This window comes from Panthera leo, chromosome E2, assembly GCF_018350215.1.
Source record: "Panthera leo isolate Ple1 chromosome E2, P.leo_Ple1_pat1.1, whole genome shotgun sequence".
NCBI lineage: Eukaryota > Metazoa > Chordata > Mammalia > Carnivora > Felidae > Panthera > Panthera leo.
The window spans coordinates 40,569,399-40,586,518 of NC_056693.1; the positions used below are offsets into that span (position 1 = coordinate 40,569,399).

General features: G+C 39.4%; 1 protein-coding gene across 11 annotated transcripts in view; it reads right to left on the minus strand.

Annotated features, from left to right (window-relative positions):
* Positions 1 to 17,120, minus strand: part of CDH11 (cadherin 11) — a 177,893-nt gene that overhangs the window by 26,692 nt on the left and 134,081 nt on the right. For all 11 annotated transcript variants that reach the window (XR_006197081.1, XR_006197082.1, XR_006197086.1 and 8 more), the window contains one exon: positions 1,936 to 2,187. Coding sequence is in view for 1 of the 11 variants with exons in the window: in XM_042918578.1 (XP_042774512.1) it covers positions 1,936 to 2,187 (252 nt within the window). In the remaining 10 variants the exon portion in view is untranslated. The remainder of the gene's footprint in view (positions 1 to 1,935; positions 2,188 to 17,120) is intronic.

Genomic DNA, 17,120 nt, shown 5'->3' on the forward strand with positions numbered 1-17,120 from the left:
GGAAGAGGGGAAGTTTATAATGACCCCCAGAAGCCAAATCTCCTCTTTATTTGCATATAAGGAAACAGCATCAGCTGAAGCCCGGAGGAACAGCTCCATCTCCTCCCTGGGAGAGGTGATTCAACTATGCTCAGGCAACCTAGCATCGCTACAAGAGGTTTCTATAATATTCCACGAGAACGCTCTGCCATGGCTAGACTAAAGAAAATGTTTGTGGCTGAATCTGACAGGTGGTCTGGGAGCCCTAGTCGGTGTATCATCACTGGGAGATGCAAGGCTGAGGGTTTGACCTTGTGTGGACTGTGACCGGCTCCCAGCGCTCACCAAGCAGTGTCCCTCCCCTGTGCCTTGTTCTTGACAACACCTACGCCCAGACCACTCCTTTCCACTTCCTGTTTGGCTGACTCTTCTCTCTCATCATGGAAACCTATCTTGGCATCTCATTCTGACACCAGACACGGCTACTGGCATGCACTCCACCACCCACCTGGCCCCATTCTTCTATCATCATAACTTATACTTTGTTTTACATATCTGGCTCCCCCTCCCCAGACTCTGAATTTCCTCGAGCTCTTTGGCATTCTGTTCCCTCTGCTTGGAAAATCTATCCATCCCAGTCTCTCTCACCATCTGGAAAATTCTTCAGCATCCAACAAGTATGTCACTTCCTCTAGGAAGATGTCCCTGACCTTAGTCAATGTGAGGCAATTCCTGCTGTGTGCCCCCATCACCTTTTATTCATGTCCCTATCATGGCACTCACCCCATGCCTCTGATTTATCTGTTCACTCGTATTTTCCCTGATAGACTGTGAACGGTCAAGGACAAAGATGACGTCTGATTCTTCTCTTTATCCCCCAGGGCTGAACACAGGACCTGGTACCCAGATAATTCTCAAGAACTCTTTGTTGACCTGAACTCAGGGGCTGTTCGCTGTGCAGCTGGGCCGCCTACTCATTCAGTGGAGAATGAAACATCATGGAACAAGCATAAATTTGGTGTCAGACATCCTTGGGTTTGAGTCCTGATTTTTCTCCCACGTGATCTCATCTTGCTGAAGGCCAGCCACGGTAAATGTTCTTAGCATGGGCACACTGCTGTTCTTTCAGAGTAAACCAGAGAGGACATGAAAATGCAGAAGTGGGGCAGCTAACTCAGCCTGCAAGTGCAGGAAAAGCCTCCCAGGGGACCCCAAAAACTGAGGCTTGCTCTCAGATAATCAGAGGAGGAGTCAAGATCCAGCTTGGCCAGGCCAACCTCATCCATTTCCTTAAGTCCTTCAGACATTGTCTGTGGCCTCATGATTACTCCTTCTGTCCCTAACTCTTCTTTTTCCTCCTATTTTTTTAAATGTTTTTTTTTTTTTAACGTTTATTCATTATTGAGAGAAAGAGAGAGCCAGAGCATGAGCAGGGGAGGGGCAGAGAGAGAGAGGGAGACACACAGTCTGAAGCAGGCTCCAGGCTCCGAGCTGTCAGCACAGAGCCTGATGCAGGGCTCGAACTCATGAACCGTGAGATCACGACCTGAGCCAATGTCGAACACTTAACTGACTGAGCCACCCAGGCGCCCCTTCTCTTTCATCTTCTAAGGCAAACTGCTGCTCATATCCCACACTTCTGCCTGAATTCCTCTTTTGCAAAACCTTCTCAGATGTCCCCCTACAGCACCCCCGGCTGGTTGCTGCTGTGCTGTCCTGCAGTGCCTGACAATTTGCTCATCAGAACCCTTCCCCGACCCTGCTCAAAATGCTTGTCAAGTTGCCACCCAAATCATAAAATGGACAGGAGCAGACACCACCTCCATCTTGTCTCAAATTGTAGCCACAGTCCTTGGTATAGTTCTGCTAACCAGTCTGCACTCCAGAAGTGTATGTTTCCAGGATGGGCATCTGGTTGCAAAACCCTTCCTGCAGGCCACAGAGGAGTCTGCTTACCCAGCAGAATGACGATGCAGGCGAGGATGGCGATGAGCGCCCCCGTGCTCAGGCCGGCGTTCAGGATGTAGGCCTCAGCATTGCAGGACAGCAGTACGCCGTGCACATCACACCCACAGACCTTGATGGTGAGGGTGTTGGTGCTACTCATGGGAGGGACTCCGCCATCGCTGATCACGATGGGCAGGAGGTACAGATCCTGCTTCTGCCGACTGAAGCCTCCACGCCGGGCATACACCCCTGCAGTGTTATCTGTTGGAGGAAAGGAGACCTTTGGAATCACGGCATGAATATTTGTGCATTCAGCTTGGCAGACGTGAGGCTGAACTTCTCATCATCAAGGTCAACAGCCAGAATCCTTAATCTAGGTATCTGTAGAAGCTACAGGCATCTGGCCTTGCAGAATAATGTCTCCATATTTTGGAACCAAACTCAGACGTTGGCTCTTTTTTTTTAATATGGGGTAGATGCACCTGTCCCCACGGACAAGTTAAGCACACTCTTTTCTGATAAGGTATTGCCCCTTTCGTCAGATATCACAAGAAAGTGTGGGCTCAGACCACATACTCTATGGGAGTATAGGAGATAATTAAATATATAAGTGAGTGTGAGAAGAAACAAACAGAAAAATCTTTTTCATGTTTGCACTTTACTACTTCATGGCAAGCCTTTGGCCAGTTTCTGTTTGTCTGCTTTTGTTTTTGTGTTGTTTGTTTTAAGACATTTCCAGTTCACATGCAAACCTTGCCCATACTGTGAGCCCACTCATAAGTCCTAAAGGAATATATGTTTAAAGAGGAACTTTTTATAAAACCCGGTAGCAGGTTTATAGTCTCTTTGAAATTCAAGCACCATCCACAAGCTAGTTAAACATGTCATGCCTCCTGCTTAAAATAATTCCAGATTCTCTCTGCTGTCCACACAACACAGCCCTACCGAAAACCACTAGATTTTTCTCTATTCTTAAGACATTATTTGCCTTCCAGGGTCACACCCTATCCATTCCACACGCCCCAGTTCAGCCCAACATGCAGACATGGCTTCTGTTCCCCAAGCACACCACACCTACCCCACTGCCTTTTTACCCACTGTTCTCCTGCCCCAGAAAGCTGTTCCTATGAGCATGGGAGGAAAACCCCTCAAGCCTCAGAACTGAACCCAAAAGCCACCACTTTGGGCAGCCTTTCTAGACCCCTCCCAACATCTCCTTTGTGATCCATAACACTATGTATTATTATTTATTAATTTTTTTTGAGAGAGGGAGAGAGGAGAGAGAGCATGTACACAAATGAGAGAGGGGCACAGAGAGGGGGGAGAATCCTAAGCAGACTCCACTCAGCGTGGAGCCTGAGACAGAGCTCCATCTCACGATCCTAGCCAAAATCAAGAGTCAAACGCTTAATCGACTTATGTGCCCAGGCACCCAACACTGTATATTCTTATAGAAATTGACACCCCACTATTCTGTCTTTATTTGTTGACATAACCACTTTGACCTCGCCTAGATTGTGAACTTCTAAGAATAGGGGACTTCATCTCATTCATCTGTCTTTCCAGGGATGGACACGCAAGAAACATTCAAGAAATGTTTTTTGAATAAATGGCATAACTGTGTTCTGAGAAAGGTTTAACCAAAATTCCCGATGTTGGCTTCCATATATTTTTCAATCTTTTGTAACCAATGCCCCCAACTACTTCCTCATCATGTTTTCTGCATATCTATACCAGCCAACATTTTTTCCAGACTATATGTTAAAAATTTTTAATGTTTATTTATTTTTGATAGAGAGAGAGCATGAGTTGGGGAGGGACAGAGAGAGAGGGAGACACAGAATCTGAAGCAGGCTGTAGGCTCTGAGCTGTCCGCACAGAGCCCGACGCAGGGCTCAAATCTGTAAACTACAAGATCATGACCTGAGCCCAAGTTGCAGGCTCAACTGACTGAGCCACCCAGGTGCCCCAAACCAAGAGCCGGTTGCTTAACTGACTGGACCACTCAGGTGCCCCTCCAGGCTGTGTGCTCTGGGGGGACAACACTGGTAATTATAAAACAGGTGAAATTTTAAATATGTTCTATCAAATTATGTGTACACACACACACACACACACACACACACATCCTCAACATGGCTTGCCTCTGTATATCAGTTTAGGATCAGTAACTTATAGCAATATGAATGTATGGGCAACATGATGGCCCAAAAGCTAGCAGGTTTAGAATGGATCGACAGTACCATGAATTAGCTCTTGTTGTAGGAAGAAATACCTTAGAATCTCAAATTTAAATGGGTATATTTTAGGTGAAAGGAAATATAATACATCTTCTGTGAGATAAAATTTATTAAATATAAAAGGCAGATTCAGTCGAGGGATGAGCAGATATTCTGAGTGTTGCAGAAGGTAAGGTGTGTGTGTGCATTGGTTTTTAGTGAGCTGTATCGCGACAGATTCTCTGTCCTTTGTTGCCAGCATTTCAAACAAAGCAAGGCAGAACAGCTAGCCCTCATTTCTATATTTTCTGAATTTAGTATGACTGGCATATATTGTTCTTATCACTGGAAAAAAATTCCACATCGTATGGAAAATCATGAAAAAATAAAAACAAACTAGCCCAAAAGGCTGTTAACTGAAAATTCTGCTTCCTGACTGTTCTTTCCTGTTCTAGCCTATACCCTGTTTCTACGCTTAAGAAATACAAAAAAATTCACACATAAATAATTTCAAAATACGTTATTTCTTTCCCTTCTCATACATTTTTTTGAGCTCAAATAAGATTTTCACAAATTAAAAGTGACAACATCTACCCCATTTTAATGATCTGAAATGTCACTAATGCCACTATGAATAAAAATAAAAATTAAAAATCTAAGATGGAAAGCAAATTAATTCAATTGTTTGGCCAAATACACTTCTCTGATACATACAACATCCCCAAAAGATCATTCACTTGGATTATCTGTTGGGTCGCATCCTGTCACCCAGGGTGTTGTTTTGGAGGGAATGTAAACTGGGTATTTTGCTTTTGGAAACCTGTGGAAGGCAGGATTTAAAATCTCTTCTTCAATGTGCCATCCACCCAAGAGTGTGCCTCCAGGTTACAGCATGCTGGCTTACACATGATAGTGACTGAAAATCAAACACTAATGGAAAACATGGAGCTGAGCAGGACACGGGCATGTGATTGAAAGATGTTTCATATTCTGAACAAGTGAGTCCCCTAAGACACACTGAAACTGTGACATAAAAGCTCATCAAGGACCCCAGCTGACCAGACCATTCACCATCTCCAAGTGATGGACCAGTAGAATCTTGAGAACTTTTAATGTTTATTTATTTATATTGAGGGGGGAGGGAGTGGGTAGGGGCAGAGAGAGACAGCGTGAGGGAGAATCCCAAGCAGGCTCTGCATCGTCCATGAGGAGCCCGATGTGGGGCCAACTCACAAACTGTGAGATCATGACCTGAGCCAAAATCAAGAGTCAGACACTTAACCGACTGAGCCACACAGGTGACTCAAGAATCTCAAGAACTTTTTAATAAGTTCTTCTAGACAAACATGTTACACATATGGATTTAAGATTAGTTGAAGAGGTGGGAAAGAAATGGACTGAAAGTCTCTTCATGGGTATACACTAATTACATGCTTTAAAATGAATCAGTTTTCCTGTCTAGAGCCTTACTTGTTCATCTTTAAAATGAGGACCCTGGTTGATTTCAAGCATGCCTCACAGGGTTGTTACTGGAGTCAAATAACATAATAAAAACTATGGTTATTCTATGGCTCAGGGAATCCTTCCACCAGAATATTTAACACCCACTATTGATATCTTCCAGCACTCATGACTGGATCGGGGTAGCTGTGATAGACCAGAAAATTGTGTAAACAGCCTGGCTTGGCACTTAGGTGCTAAGTGTTGTTTGAATGAATAAAATATTTCTCCTGTAGATCCAACTGGACTCTGTACCAATGGGAGAGTGAGCTTTCTTTTGGGATGGCCATTTTAGAGGAGTCAGTGCTATGTCCCCTGATGGTCTTTCTTGTGGTCCACTCTGATCACTGATCTTCGGCTAAAAAAAGTGCCACCACTACGGGCAGGAATTTCATGAAAACAAATCTAGAAAAACACACTGAAAAAGAAACAAACTAGCCATAATAACAAAAACTTATTATACTGAAAATCAACTTTGCATTCTGTTTGACTATAGATTCTCTTTCATCCAAATCATTTTCATTGGCAATCACTGCTTATGTATTTTTGAGAGGGTCCCCTCACTTTGGATATACACATTCCTAAGGTTTATGGGTGCCCCATGGATAAAAGAGGCTCCATGAGCCTTTTTTTTTTCAGGGAAGTGTCGAATTGGCTCCATGGCTAATAAGATGAGGCAGAAAAAGGCAAATGTTACCAATGTTTAAATTTCCATCAAGAGATTTCTCAGATCCTTTTCCTTTATAAAGCTTCCAAAGAGCAAATCTCTCAGTAGTTGGGGTCAAACAGTCCTGGTTTTGAATCTTGAATCGTTTACATATTAATTGCCTGACTTCAACTGTAGTAAGTAAATGTCCTGAGTTTCTATATTCTCACCCAGGAAACTAATAATTTTAAATGTTAAAACGATTCCATTCATAAAGGTACTTAGCACAGCAACAGACTGTTGGAGATGCTCAGTAAATATTAATTCTTTCCTGGAAGCGATCCTCTTTGAGCAATAAACTAATGAGGAAGAGAAACTTATTGGCAGAGAGAGGAAAGTGAATTCCTGGAAATGTCATTGCAGCTTGGAACGCAAGGGTCTACACAGAAGAGCTCATCATCCAGAGGTAAGAAAATAGTTCACGCTCCTCAATCCTGGGCAACATATTTCCCACAGTAAGAAAATGTTTTTCAAGCACTTCACTTTTTCATCCTGACACCCAGGGTTCTCATTCCTGGCCACAGACATGTAACCAGTTTCATTTTCCCCCTACTTAGGCAAAACCTTGCAAATAGGGTCATTAATTACTAGCATATGTCATGCACAAAATGTAGTGTTTCCATTAATGGAAAATAAATTCAGATTTCAAATTTTTATGTCTACAACCTGGACTCCTAATTACATGCTGTTTTTACCTGCACACTTTGTCATTACACTAACAAAATGTAAAGGGACCTGATAATGATTGTCTCCATGGTACCAGTTTGGGATGCAAACATAAGGGTTATGATGATGATGTAGCCCATTGGAGGGATACATACAACTGACATTAAAAGGGGAAACTATGATGGGTAACCAGCCCTCGATCAATAGATCACACTCGGTGTAATCTTGTATTAGCCAAAAAAAAAAAAAAAAAAAAAAAAAAAAAAAAAAAAAAAAAAACACTGAGAGCAGAGCAAATGGGCAGCATAAGGCATAGACTCTGTATGTTTAAAAACTTGAAAAAGAAAAGCGTCTGCAGCACAGAATTAGTACACCATGATCTCACCATGATGTCAGGAGAAAGGCTTGAGCTAAGGTGAGAGAATCAGTCACCTCAGCAGCTTCCCTAAAGCTCTTAAGATGCCCTTTCTTGGCCACTCTGTTTCTTCTGTCCTTCTGTCATTGTTCACCTTGATCAGATGAAGGCCTCTCTGGAGACTATTAAGCATCTAGAGGATTGAAGCCAAACCTTGCTCTTACTTTGTTCACTTCTGACCCAAACTGCCATCTCTACCTTTGCTCAAACCTGAGACAAAGTAGATCCATCTACCACTTAAAAAGTTCTGACACACTTGAAGACAGTTATGCACTCGCTAGCAGAATAATCCTCTGGGCCCTCTCCACTTTCCCTAGAAATGTGGCCATAGTTCTATCAGGATAATGGAAAAAAATATATAGGTATGTATGTGAAATTTATGTGTGTATATATCTATATCTATATAGATACAGTATGTGTCTCAGAAGTCTTAATGGAGTTTTAAGCTTTAATAGTTTTAGAAGAATATATTCTACAAAAGACATCGCTGGAAAGTTTAATTATTTAGATTACAATTTTTTTATTAAATAAACTCTAATCCCAGTGTGGGGCTTGAACTTACAACCCCGAGGTCAAGAGTCACCTGCTCTACCAACTGAGGCATTCAGGAACCCCCACTTATTTAGGTTTTTTATACTCATTTAGATTTGTGATTTTTCAAACCTTAACTGAAATTTTTGATGCCATATATTTGCCATCTTCAATCTGAGGGAATGAAATAATAGAAATTTTAAATAATACTTTTAAAGTTTGGAGCACTTATATTTTTGACTTTACTTATACTCAAAGATGACCTTAATAGCTTGTGTATGCATGTTAATGAAGAAAATTGTTTGACCCAAGACTCTGATGGCTGTAATGTCTTCCAAATGAATTAAAGAGCTGCATTCTAGGAGGATATCATCATGATTTTTTAATTAACACCTTTGATACCGAGGGACTGGCAAAATATGAAATACAATAAATAACATTGTAGAGATATCTAAATGTGTGTGTGTATCAGACATCTAAGTGTGCACTGTTGGCTGATATTAATAGATTTTTCATTGTTGTAATTGACCACTTCCTTTGAAATTAACTCTCCCTCCATTTTTGTATGAGGAGAATTCTCTTCTTGGGAGGGAAAAAGAAACATATTGCCTAAGTATTTCTTGATTTAAGACAAGGAAAACTACCACAGAATTCAGTGGGATATAAACATTTTGGGTCCTTTAGTGAGTTGAGAAATCCCAGGAGCTATTTAAGTCAGTGACGAGAGGAAACCCTGAAAGAATAATGTGTCTGTTCCACCAAAATGACCTATCTTTTTGTGTTGGGCTGGGGAAGGAGCGAATTCCCAGATAAGCTGCGTTGTAATGGACAAACTGCTGCAATGAAATTCAGGCGGAAAAGGAACATAATTATTTACACAGAGAAAATGGCAGAGCATTAAAAGACATCTGCCATTTTGATCTGCCAATAGAGCATCTTCCATATTGAAGCAATTATGAGGGAAAAAAGTTCCATAGAAATCTATTTGGCTATCTTTAAATGATGAAAGTAAAAAACCAGAGCCTATTTGGATGCTGTCTGATGCTACTCATAAAAAAAATAAATTTTCTAAGCTTAGACAAAAAAAAAAAAAAAAAAAGTGCTGGTGGGGAGGGAAAAAAAAAAGATGTTTGCCAGTTGGTCTAATCGGGGTGAATCTGTCTTGGCTATCCCGATTTATTCAGCCAAAACTGCTTCTCATGTACCCTTTCTGTTTTCTTTTGTTTTTTGGTCTTTTTTGCATTTTTTAGCAGATCAGACTTCACTCTGAATATATCAGGTATCAGAGCTCATTTGATCTGCAACTTGGCCCATCTTAGATAATATTCCTGCAAAATAAGCACATTTCAATGTCATCTCTTCCTGTATCCAAACTCTGGATGTCCAATATAGCTTTGTGGAACACTAAATAATGAATGGAAAGAAGAGGCACGCTATGTGGTACTGACTCCTCAGAGCATTCGGTCTTAAAAGGTGAGTGTCTTTTTTAGCCTGATGCTTATGTTATAACATAATTATTTTCCCCTAATAATAACAGATCCCTGAAATTTGTGAGCACGGCACATGTTTCCCAAGCCACTCTTTCATTTTAATCCTTGCATTTGGTCAACCCACTGTTCTTAAGTGCTGGTATGCTGTCCCCACAGAGCTCATGTTCTAGTGGGAGAAGATGGGGAAATGAATGTTTAGAATGCAAGATAAGGAAAATATGAAAAACTACTGCAGTGTTCCTGGAGAACAGAGGAGGAAGCACCCAAGATAGGCTGGGGATATCTGGCAAAGCTTCGCCTCAGTGACTTTATTTATGGGGACACCTGAAAGAGGAGGAATAGGTAGGAGGTGTGTACATTCCAGGCAGAGAAGCTCATTTTCTTGTGACTGTGGAAGATGGAAGGAGATTGTAATTGGGGAACTATGAAATTACCTCGTTTGTTTTTCTTTAATTACAATTTTTTTCTATTTTATTTTAAAGAGAGAGTTGGAGTGGAAGAGAGGGGCAGAGGGAGAGAGAGAGAGAGGGAGAGAGGGAGGGAGGGAGGGAGAGAGAGAGAGAGAGAGAGAGAGAGAGAGAATCTCATGCAGGCTCTATGCTCAGTGCAGAGCCCGATGTAGGGCTCCATCTCATGACCCTGAGATCATGACCTGAGCTGAAATCAATGGTCAGACACTCAACGAACTGAGCCACCCAGGCGCCCCTTAAATTACCTCATTTTTGTTGGAAGTCACACTGACTTGAAATATGGAAGAAACATTAAAAGGCTGAAGAAGGTCAAATGAAATAGGGAAGGTGCTTCATAATGTCAAAAGGGCTGCTTTTTTCATTTGTTGACTTGAAAATCCTGAGTATTTTTGTTGGTTTTAAAAAAGGAACTTATTGCAAGGTCCTAAAACTGTCCTCGGTTGCTCAAATGACTAAGAGATGTTTCAATAGCTAAATAACCCGATGATCTCATAGGCCTCCAGCTTTAGTTGAGCTGGCCTACTGGATAGCATGCAACCCTGGGGTTCTTGGAGCCTGAGATGTGTTCCAACTGTGGCCACCTTTTGGTATTTCACTGCTGTCCCCTCTCAAAACACTAATTCCTAGGAATTAGGGGTGATGTAATAATTGACAGTTTGTAAAAATAAAACAGTAATACGATTAATCGTATGGCAAATATTCAGGGATTCATTTTAAGACTGTTCCCATTCTAGCAATAAAGAGTAAAGCCAAGCATTTAATTGCTAACCCTTGCTCTTTCCTCTATATTTTATCACATGATCACTGTTTGGAACAGAAGGTTTGGAAATTAAAAATATGAGGTTCAATATTAGGATATTTCAATTTAATTCCTTTAACAAATCATTAGGTCAAAGGACAAAATCATACTCTTCTCTGGTTAGAATCCAAAAATTATGATAAAAATTGAATATCCACTTTTTCTAAATAAAATAATAACGGAAAGGAAATTTCCTAAAACACACACACACCCAACAACACAAATATTAATTTTAGTATTACTACCAATATTATGCTTATTGGTGAAACTCTAAAAACTCTTAAGTAACAAGTAAAGCAAGAATGCCTGTTATCATTGCTGTTATTTAACACATTTTAAAAGTGTCAATCTATGCAAATAGACTAAAAAAAACCCACCAAATCTTAAAAGAAGACAAAACAAATTGCATTATTTAATTTTTATGTAGTTGTCTCTTTAGAAAATCCAGGCAAATCAGCTGAGAAGTTTTATCACCTTAGAACAATGTCCAAATAATAAAAAGTTCATTAAAATGGCTATAGTTTATACTAAAAATATTCACTTAGAAAACAACTTAAAAATCCACTTCACAACAACATCCAAAATATAAAGTATCTAGCTATAAGCTTAATAGGAAATACACAGAAGACAGCTACAAAACATTCCTGATAGCAATACAAAGAGAACTGATTCATTGGAAAGTCAAATCATGCTTCTGGATGGAAAGAATATTTTAAAACTTTTAGTTCTTAAGTGAATCCATAAATTTAAGGTAAACTCAATAAAATTCACAAAAATACTTTTCAGGCACCTGAAAAATAATTCTAAAGATTATCTGGAGGAACAAAGAAACCAAAAGTTAAGAGTACTAAGAGTAATAAAATGAAAATAATTTGGAGAAACATGTGTCAGATTTTCACATAGATGTGTATGCAATAGTAAAGAAAATTATAATGCTAGCACTAGAGTAAATAGAATGGTAAGAATTTATTTTTTTTTATTTTTATTTTTATTTTTTTTTAATTTTTTTTTTAACGTTTTATTTATTTTTGAGACAGAGAGAGACAGAGCATGAACGGGGGAGGGGCAGAGAGAGAGGGAGACACAGAATCGGAAGTAGGCTCCAGGCTCTGAGCCATCAGCCCAGAGCCCGACGCGGGGCTCACACTCACGGACCGCGAGATCGTGACCTGAGCTGAAGTCGGATGCTTAACCGACTGAGCCACCCAGGCGCCCCAAAGAATGGTAAGAATTTAAAGTCCAAAAAAATCTAATACAAGCTGACCCTTGAACAACATGGAGATAGGGGCACTGACCCCCCACGCAATCGAAAATCCACTTACAACTTTCGACTTCCCCATAACCTAACTACTTATAGCCTACTATTGACCAGAAGCCTTACCGGTAATATAAACAGTCGAGTAACACATATTTTGTATATTATATTATATATTGTATTCCTACAATAAAGTAAGGTGGAGAAAAGACAATGTTACTGAGAAAATCATGAAGAAGAAAAAATACATTTACAGTACCGTACTGTATTTATCTAGAAAGAAAATCCATGTGTAAGTGGACCCGTGTCTTTCAAACCCATGTTGTTCGAGGGTCAACTGGATTATGTAACATAGGTGATCATAGAGATGGTGTGTCAAAGCAGGTGGAAAAGACTGACCATTTCTTAAATGATATTTAGGGAACGTCCAACCAATTGAGGTTATATATGTATTTCACATGGGTAAATGGTGGAAATGGGAAGCAAGATGTACAAGAAGGAAAATATAGGTGAATACTGACATCAATTTTGGACAACGAGAGCATTGCTAAAGATAATATTAAGCAGAGAAAACCTGGTATAAGAAGTGCAACGTCTAATGACAAACATAGCACAATCAGAATCGAAAGGACATTGAAACACTGGGAAAATCTATGTAGTAGGTATGACAGGCCCAAGGTCATTAACATTAAAAGATGAAGACACTTTACAAATCAACTGTAAATAGGTGACTATATAATTCACAAAAATGGACATGGGGTGCCTGGGTGACTCAGTTGGTTAAACGTCCGACTTTGGCTCGAGTCATGATCTCACAGCCAGTGAGTTTGAGCCCTGCGTCGGGCTCTGTGCTGACAGTTCAGAGCCTGGAGCCTGCTTTGGATTCTGTGTGTGTGTCTCTCTCTCTGCCCCTGCCCTGCTCATGCTCGCTCTCTCTCTCTCTCTCTCTCAAAAATAAATAAACATTATTTTTTTTTAAATGGGAAAAGCACATTTACAAAAGAAAAAGGAAATAAATGATCAATGCTTATTTAAAAAATCCTAGGTTTACTAGTTATCAAAGGCATTGAAATTTTAAAATGTGATTGTATTTCACTTATCAAATTGCCAATGATTTGAAAAAGTAATAAAATCTAGAGTTGGCTTACATGTGTGGAATACCTATTTTGCTAATGGTATTATAAGTATTTCTGTTAGTATACATGTCTGATGGGTAGTTTGTCAATTAAATACCAAAAGCTTTTGACCCAATAATTCCACTCTAGAAATTTATCCTAAAATAGTAATTAGATATTCTGCAAAGGTGCATGCAAACACACCTGGTTACACAATGGTTAACTGAGATCAGACATCTTTATAGTGGAAGTTAGGGAGACATTTAGAAGAAAATGTTGACATAAGTGTATTGGTGCTGATTGTGTGTGTGTGTGTGTGTGTGTGTGTACCACATATGTATTATACCATATATATATAGTATATTTATATATATTATATATATGTTATATACATATAACATATTTATATATAATTTATATATATATATATATATATATATATATATATATATATATATATTATATAATTCCAAGAAAAAGTCTGGACAGATACAAAAAATAGCAGTGATTATTTCTATATAATATAGTATCAAGTTATTTTATTATTTATAGTAATATTCCTGCTTGTTTGTATTTTCTAACTTTCTTGCAAAGAACATGTGTTAATTATATAGTAGAAGGAAATTATAAAATTCTTGCAAATATATTTTACTAGAAATTATTATGGCTATCATTTAAATTGAACATGAAGTACAGTTTTTCCCTGTTCACAATTTCCCCTGGAACTTTAGATTGATCAATTGAATTCCAGATTTTTCCTCTTCTGAAGACTGTGATTATTTGACTGTAGGGTAAACAAAGATTTTTTTTGAAGAATTAACTAGAAAAGACATAAGTTTTCTACTCATAGTATAGTGTGTACACTTGATGGAGCCCTTCAAATACCCAAACTTGTTCGCTATTGCACTAATGTGCCTTGGGAAAATATCTGAAGCTCCTCATGTCTCATTCTCCTTCCTTATCTAGAAAATGGGGATAAAAATACTCTTGAGTAACCTTGTGGGGCTGTTTGAGGAATTAAGTGAAATAATGGCCATGACAAACTTGTATAAATTAACGAAGAGCTAGATAGATGGGAAGGGTTATTCTCAGTATTTTTTTCTTTGCACTATTCTCATTCATTACACATTTCTTGTGTTTTAAGAGAAGCCATAAGTCTGATATTTTCAAAGCAAATGCATCTCAAAACTGCGGGCAGATCAGCCTCCATCTGGCCAAACAGCACCATTTTTGAAATTAACAGCCCAAGATGGACTTAAATGTTGAAGAGTCATCCAGTGTTGTACTCTCCGGCTGCCTGCTGAGTCACCTGTGAAGGTTGGCTACAGACTGGAGTAAGGGAAAATGACATAAAAGGCTTGGGTGTATTAAGATGGCTTCTCTTCTCCTATTTCTAAAGATGTGTAATGCTTATGCCAGTTTAGGCAAACACAATCCCGATTATTTACATGGCATAATGGAAGCAAACACTCAAGGAGAAAGAAACCTGATGCTTTTACTCAGCGTGATCTAAACCATTATCTCATGTTTTCTATGGAAAACAGTTTCAGCCGAGAAATTTGGTAACTCAGTAGGCTATTAATAGGATGTGGAATGTGATTACTCCTTTTGGATTACTTCAATATGTAATTACTTTTAGGAGCTAGCAAAGAGACTCTATTAAATGATAATTATAGGACTGTATTTGCTTTAAGGTTTTGTAATAGCTCTAAACATAGGAGTTTTCATTAAGTGTTTGCCATAGTTAATAAAGTCATTTTTCTTAAAAAGTAGCAATTCGCTCAAAAGTGGTAGCTCTGCATAGTATTAGTTTTTTACAGGAAAGGGCAGAGGAAACAGACTGTGTACTGGGCTGGCTCATCTTTTTGAAAATACTGATGGCATTCCTGAAGTACTGTGACAAAGTAAAATACTTACAACTCCCTAGAGAACACTCCATCTTAGTATCATGTTTTCAGAGGGTTAACAGCAACTAAATATTATCGCACACATAAAAGAGAAAGAAGACAAGGCAGGTGATGGAGGTGACGTTGGCACAGTGAGAAAAGCCTAGAAACACCTGCTGGGTCAGGAGGTGTCCAACCATACAGGGATGTTTCTGGGCATCCATCCAGGAGTTAGGCTTCAAATGTTAGTTGGGGATTATAAGAAAACACAGATAAAAGTATGCCCACAAATATTTGAGTAAACAGATCATAAGAGGGGGATGACATAAGACACATGTTGGAACAGTGGAGTTTTCCAAACAACTGAGTCGATCACCTCACTTTTGATAAAACTAAATGTACGCTGAAATGTTTTCTAGTATCTCCTTCACCACAACACTGACAAAAGCCTAGGCTCGTGGCAATGTGGCAATCAACCTATCACAAAATAGTTTGGGAATTAGGAGAAATCCAAGAGTGGAAGCAGGGATTCCCATAAACTCAAACGAAGTATACCCATATCTTAGGAAGTGTTATGAGAACACTATGTGTGCTACCTTGTTCAGTTCAGCTGAGTAAGCATTTCTTGAATGCCACACTACATGTGTGGTCTTCCTTCTTTGGAGGAATGCATGCTTACAAAAGGAAATTCTTAGATTATACACATGTACCCCTGGAGGTACGTGAGCTCCCAGTCAAGAACTACTCCTCTGTCTCAGTGGCCTGCAGACTTAACTCTCAAAGGGGCTTAAGGCACTCACATGTGCCCATAAACCAAAGCTAACAAGTAAAAGAAAACTCTTAGATGAAATATAAAATTAAAGCATTCCAAGCACCATTTCTATTTTGAAATTATAGGAATCATTTAGTGTCAGGTTGTTTCATAGGGTTCCTTTAAAACACAGGTCTGTCGTATTACTTTCTTCACACCCAGGCTCTCAAGAGCATGTCCACTGCAGAAAGCAAAGCATCAGGAGAGAAAATCTGTCAGCACCTAGGAAATTTTATCCCACAGTCCCTTTTGATATGTGCTTGATTTTACAAGGCCATAATTAAATGCTCAAATCAGTTCCAGAAATAAAAATGCAGTATGCTAGATCATACCCTCAACTCCAAGCAGGATGGGGAACTTCTTTCCTCTAATAATCAACCCAGTAGGGACAGTGCTTAGGGTTGTAATGTCTTGCCTCTGAAAACCTGGGTTTAAAACCTAGGTCTAACTCCTATGTGGCTCATTGACTTAGAACAAGTTACTTGATGGTTATGTGCCTCATTTTCTTCATCTTCAAATGGGAATGATAATAATGACATTTACCTATGGTGTGTTGAGGGAAAGAAACAGATGGCGTGTGTGGGAAGGGTCTTGGCATGTTGTTTGGAACATAGCTACTGGTATTTATGATTCTGATGAGTGATAACAGAGATGGGGAAAGCAAAAATACTTATTAGGTTAATGTAAGCTCCTATATGCCTGATCTCAGTCACTGGGAAAGCAGTCAATCTATAACCTAGTACTGTGTGGCTAATGAAAGCATGTGTGCTCAGGAGGACTACCTTCTAGTCCTATGTCGAACGATGGCATTTGTCTTCCTGCTTCTACAAACTGCATTGTCACGGGTTTCTAGGGACAGCTGTAGACCAACATAGCCTTCCCAGAAGTCAAGAAACTTATTTTCTGATCCTGGCTTGGTACCAACTTTATCAAGAGACTGTATCAGTTTGGGCCTATATAGAAGAACAGCTACTTCAAATAATTTGTAAGTCTAGCACCTCTTTGATGAAATGAGAAGCAGGCATGATATTAAATTTCACCATGTCTACAGTGGCCAAACAATGCTCTGTTCATGCCCTTCAGGCAATAATTCTGCAACCATCTTTAGGTAACAAGCTATGAACCCAACCATACTGCATTAAAACCATGCTTGGAAGGGAAGGCCAGCTGAAAGATTACATTGCCTTACAAAGTTGAACTAATCTCTTATAATGCTTTATTTGATATCAATATTCATAAAGCCATGCTCCCCCCAAGGGTTTATCAACCTCTTAAAAAAGATAAATGAGGTTGTTTGCATATTGACCCTGTAAGCTTCCCCACTTGGTTTC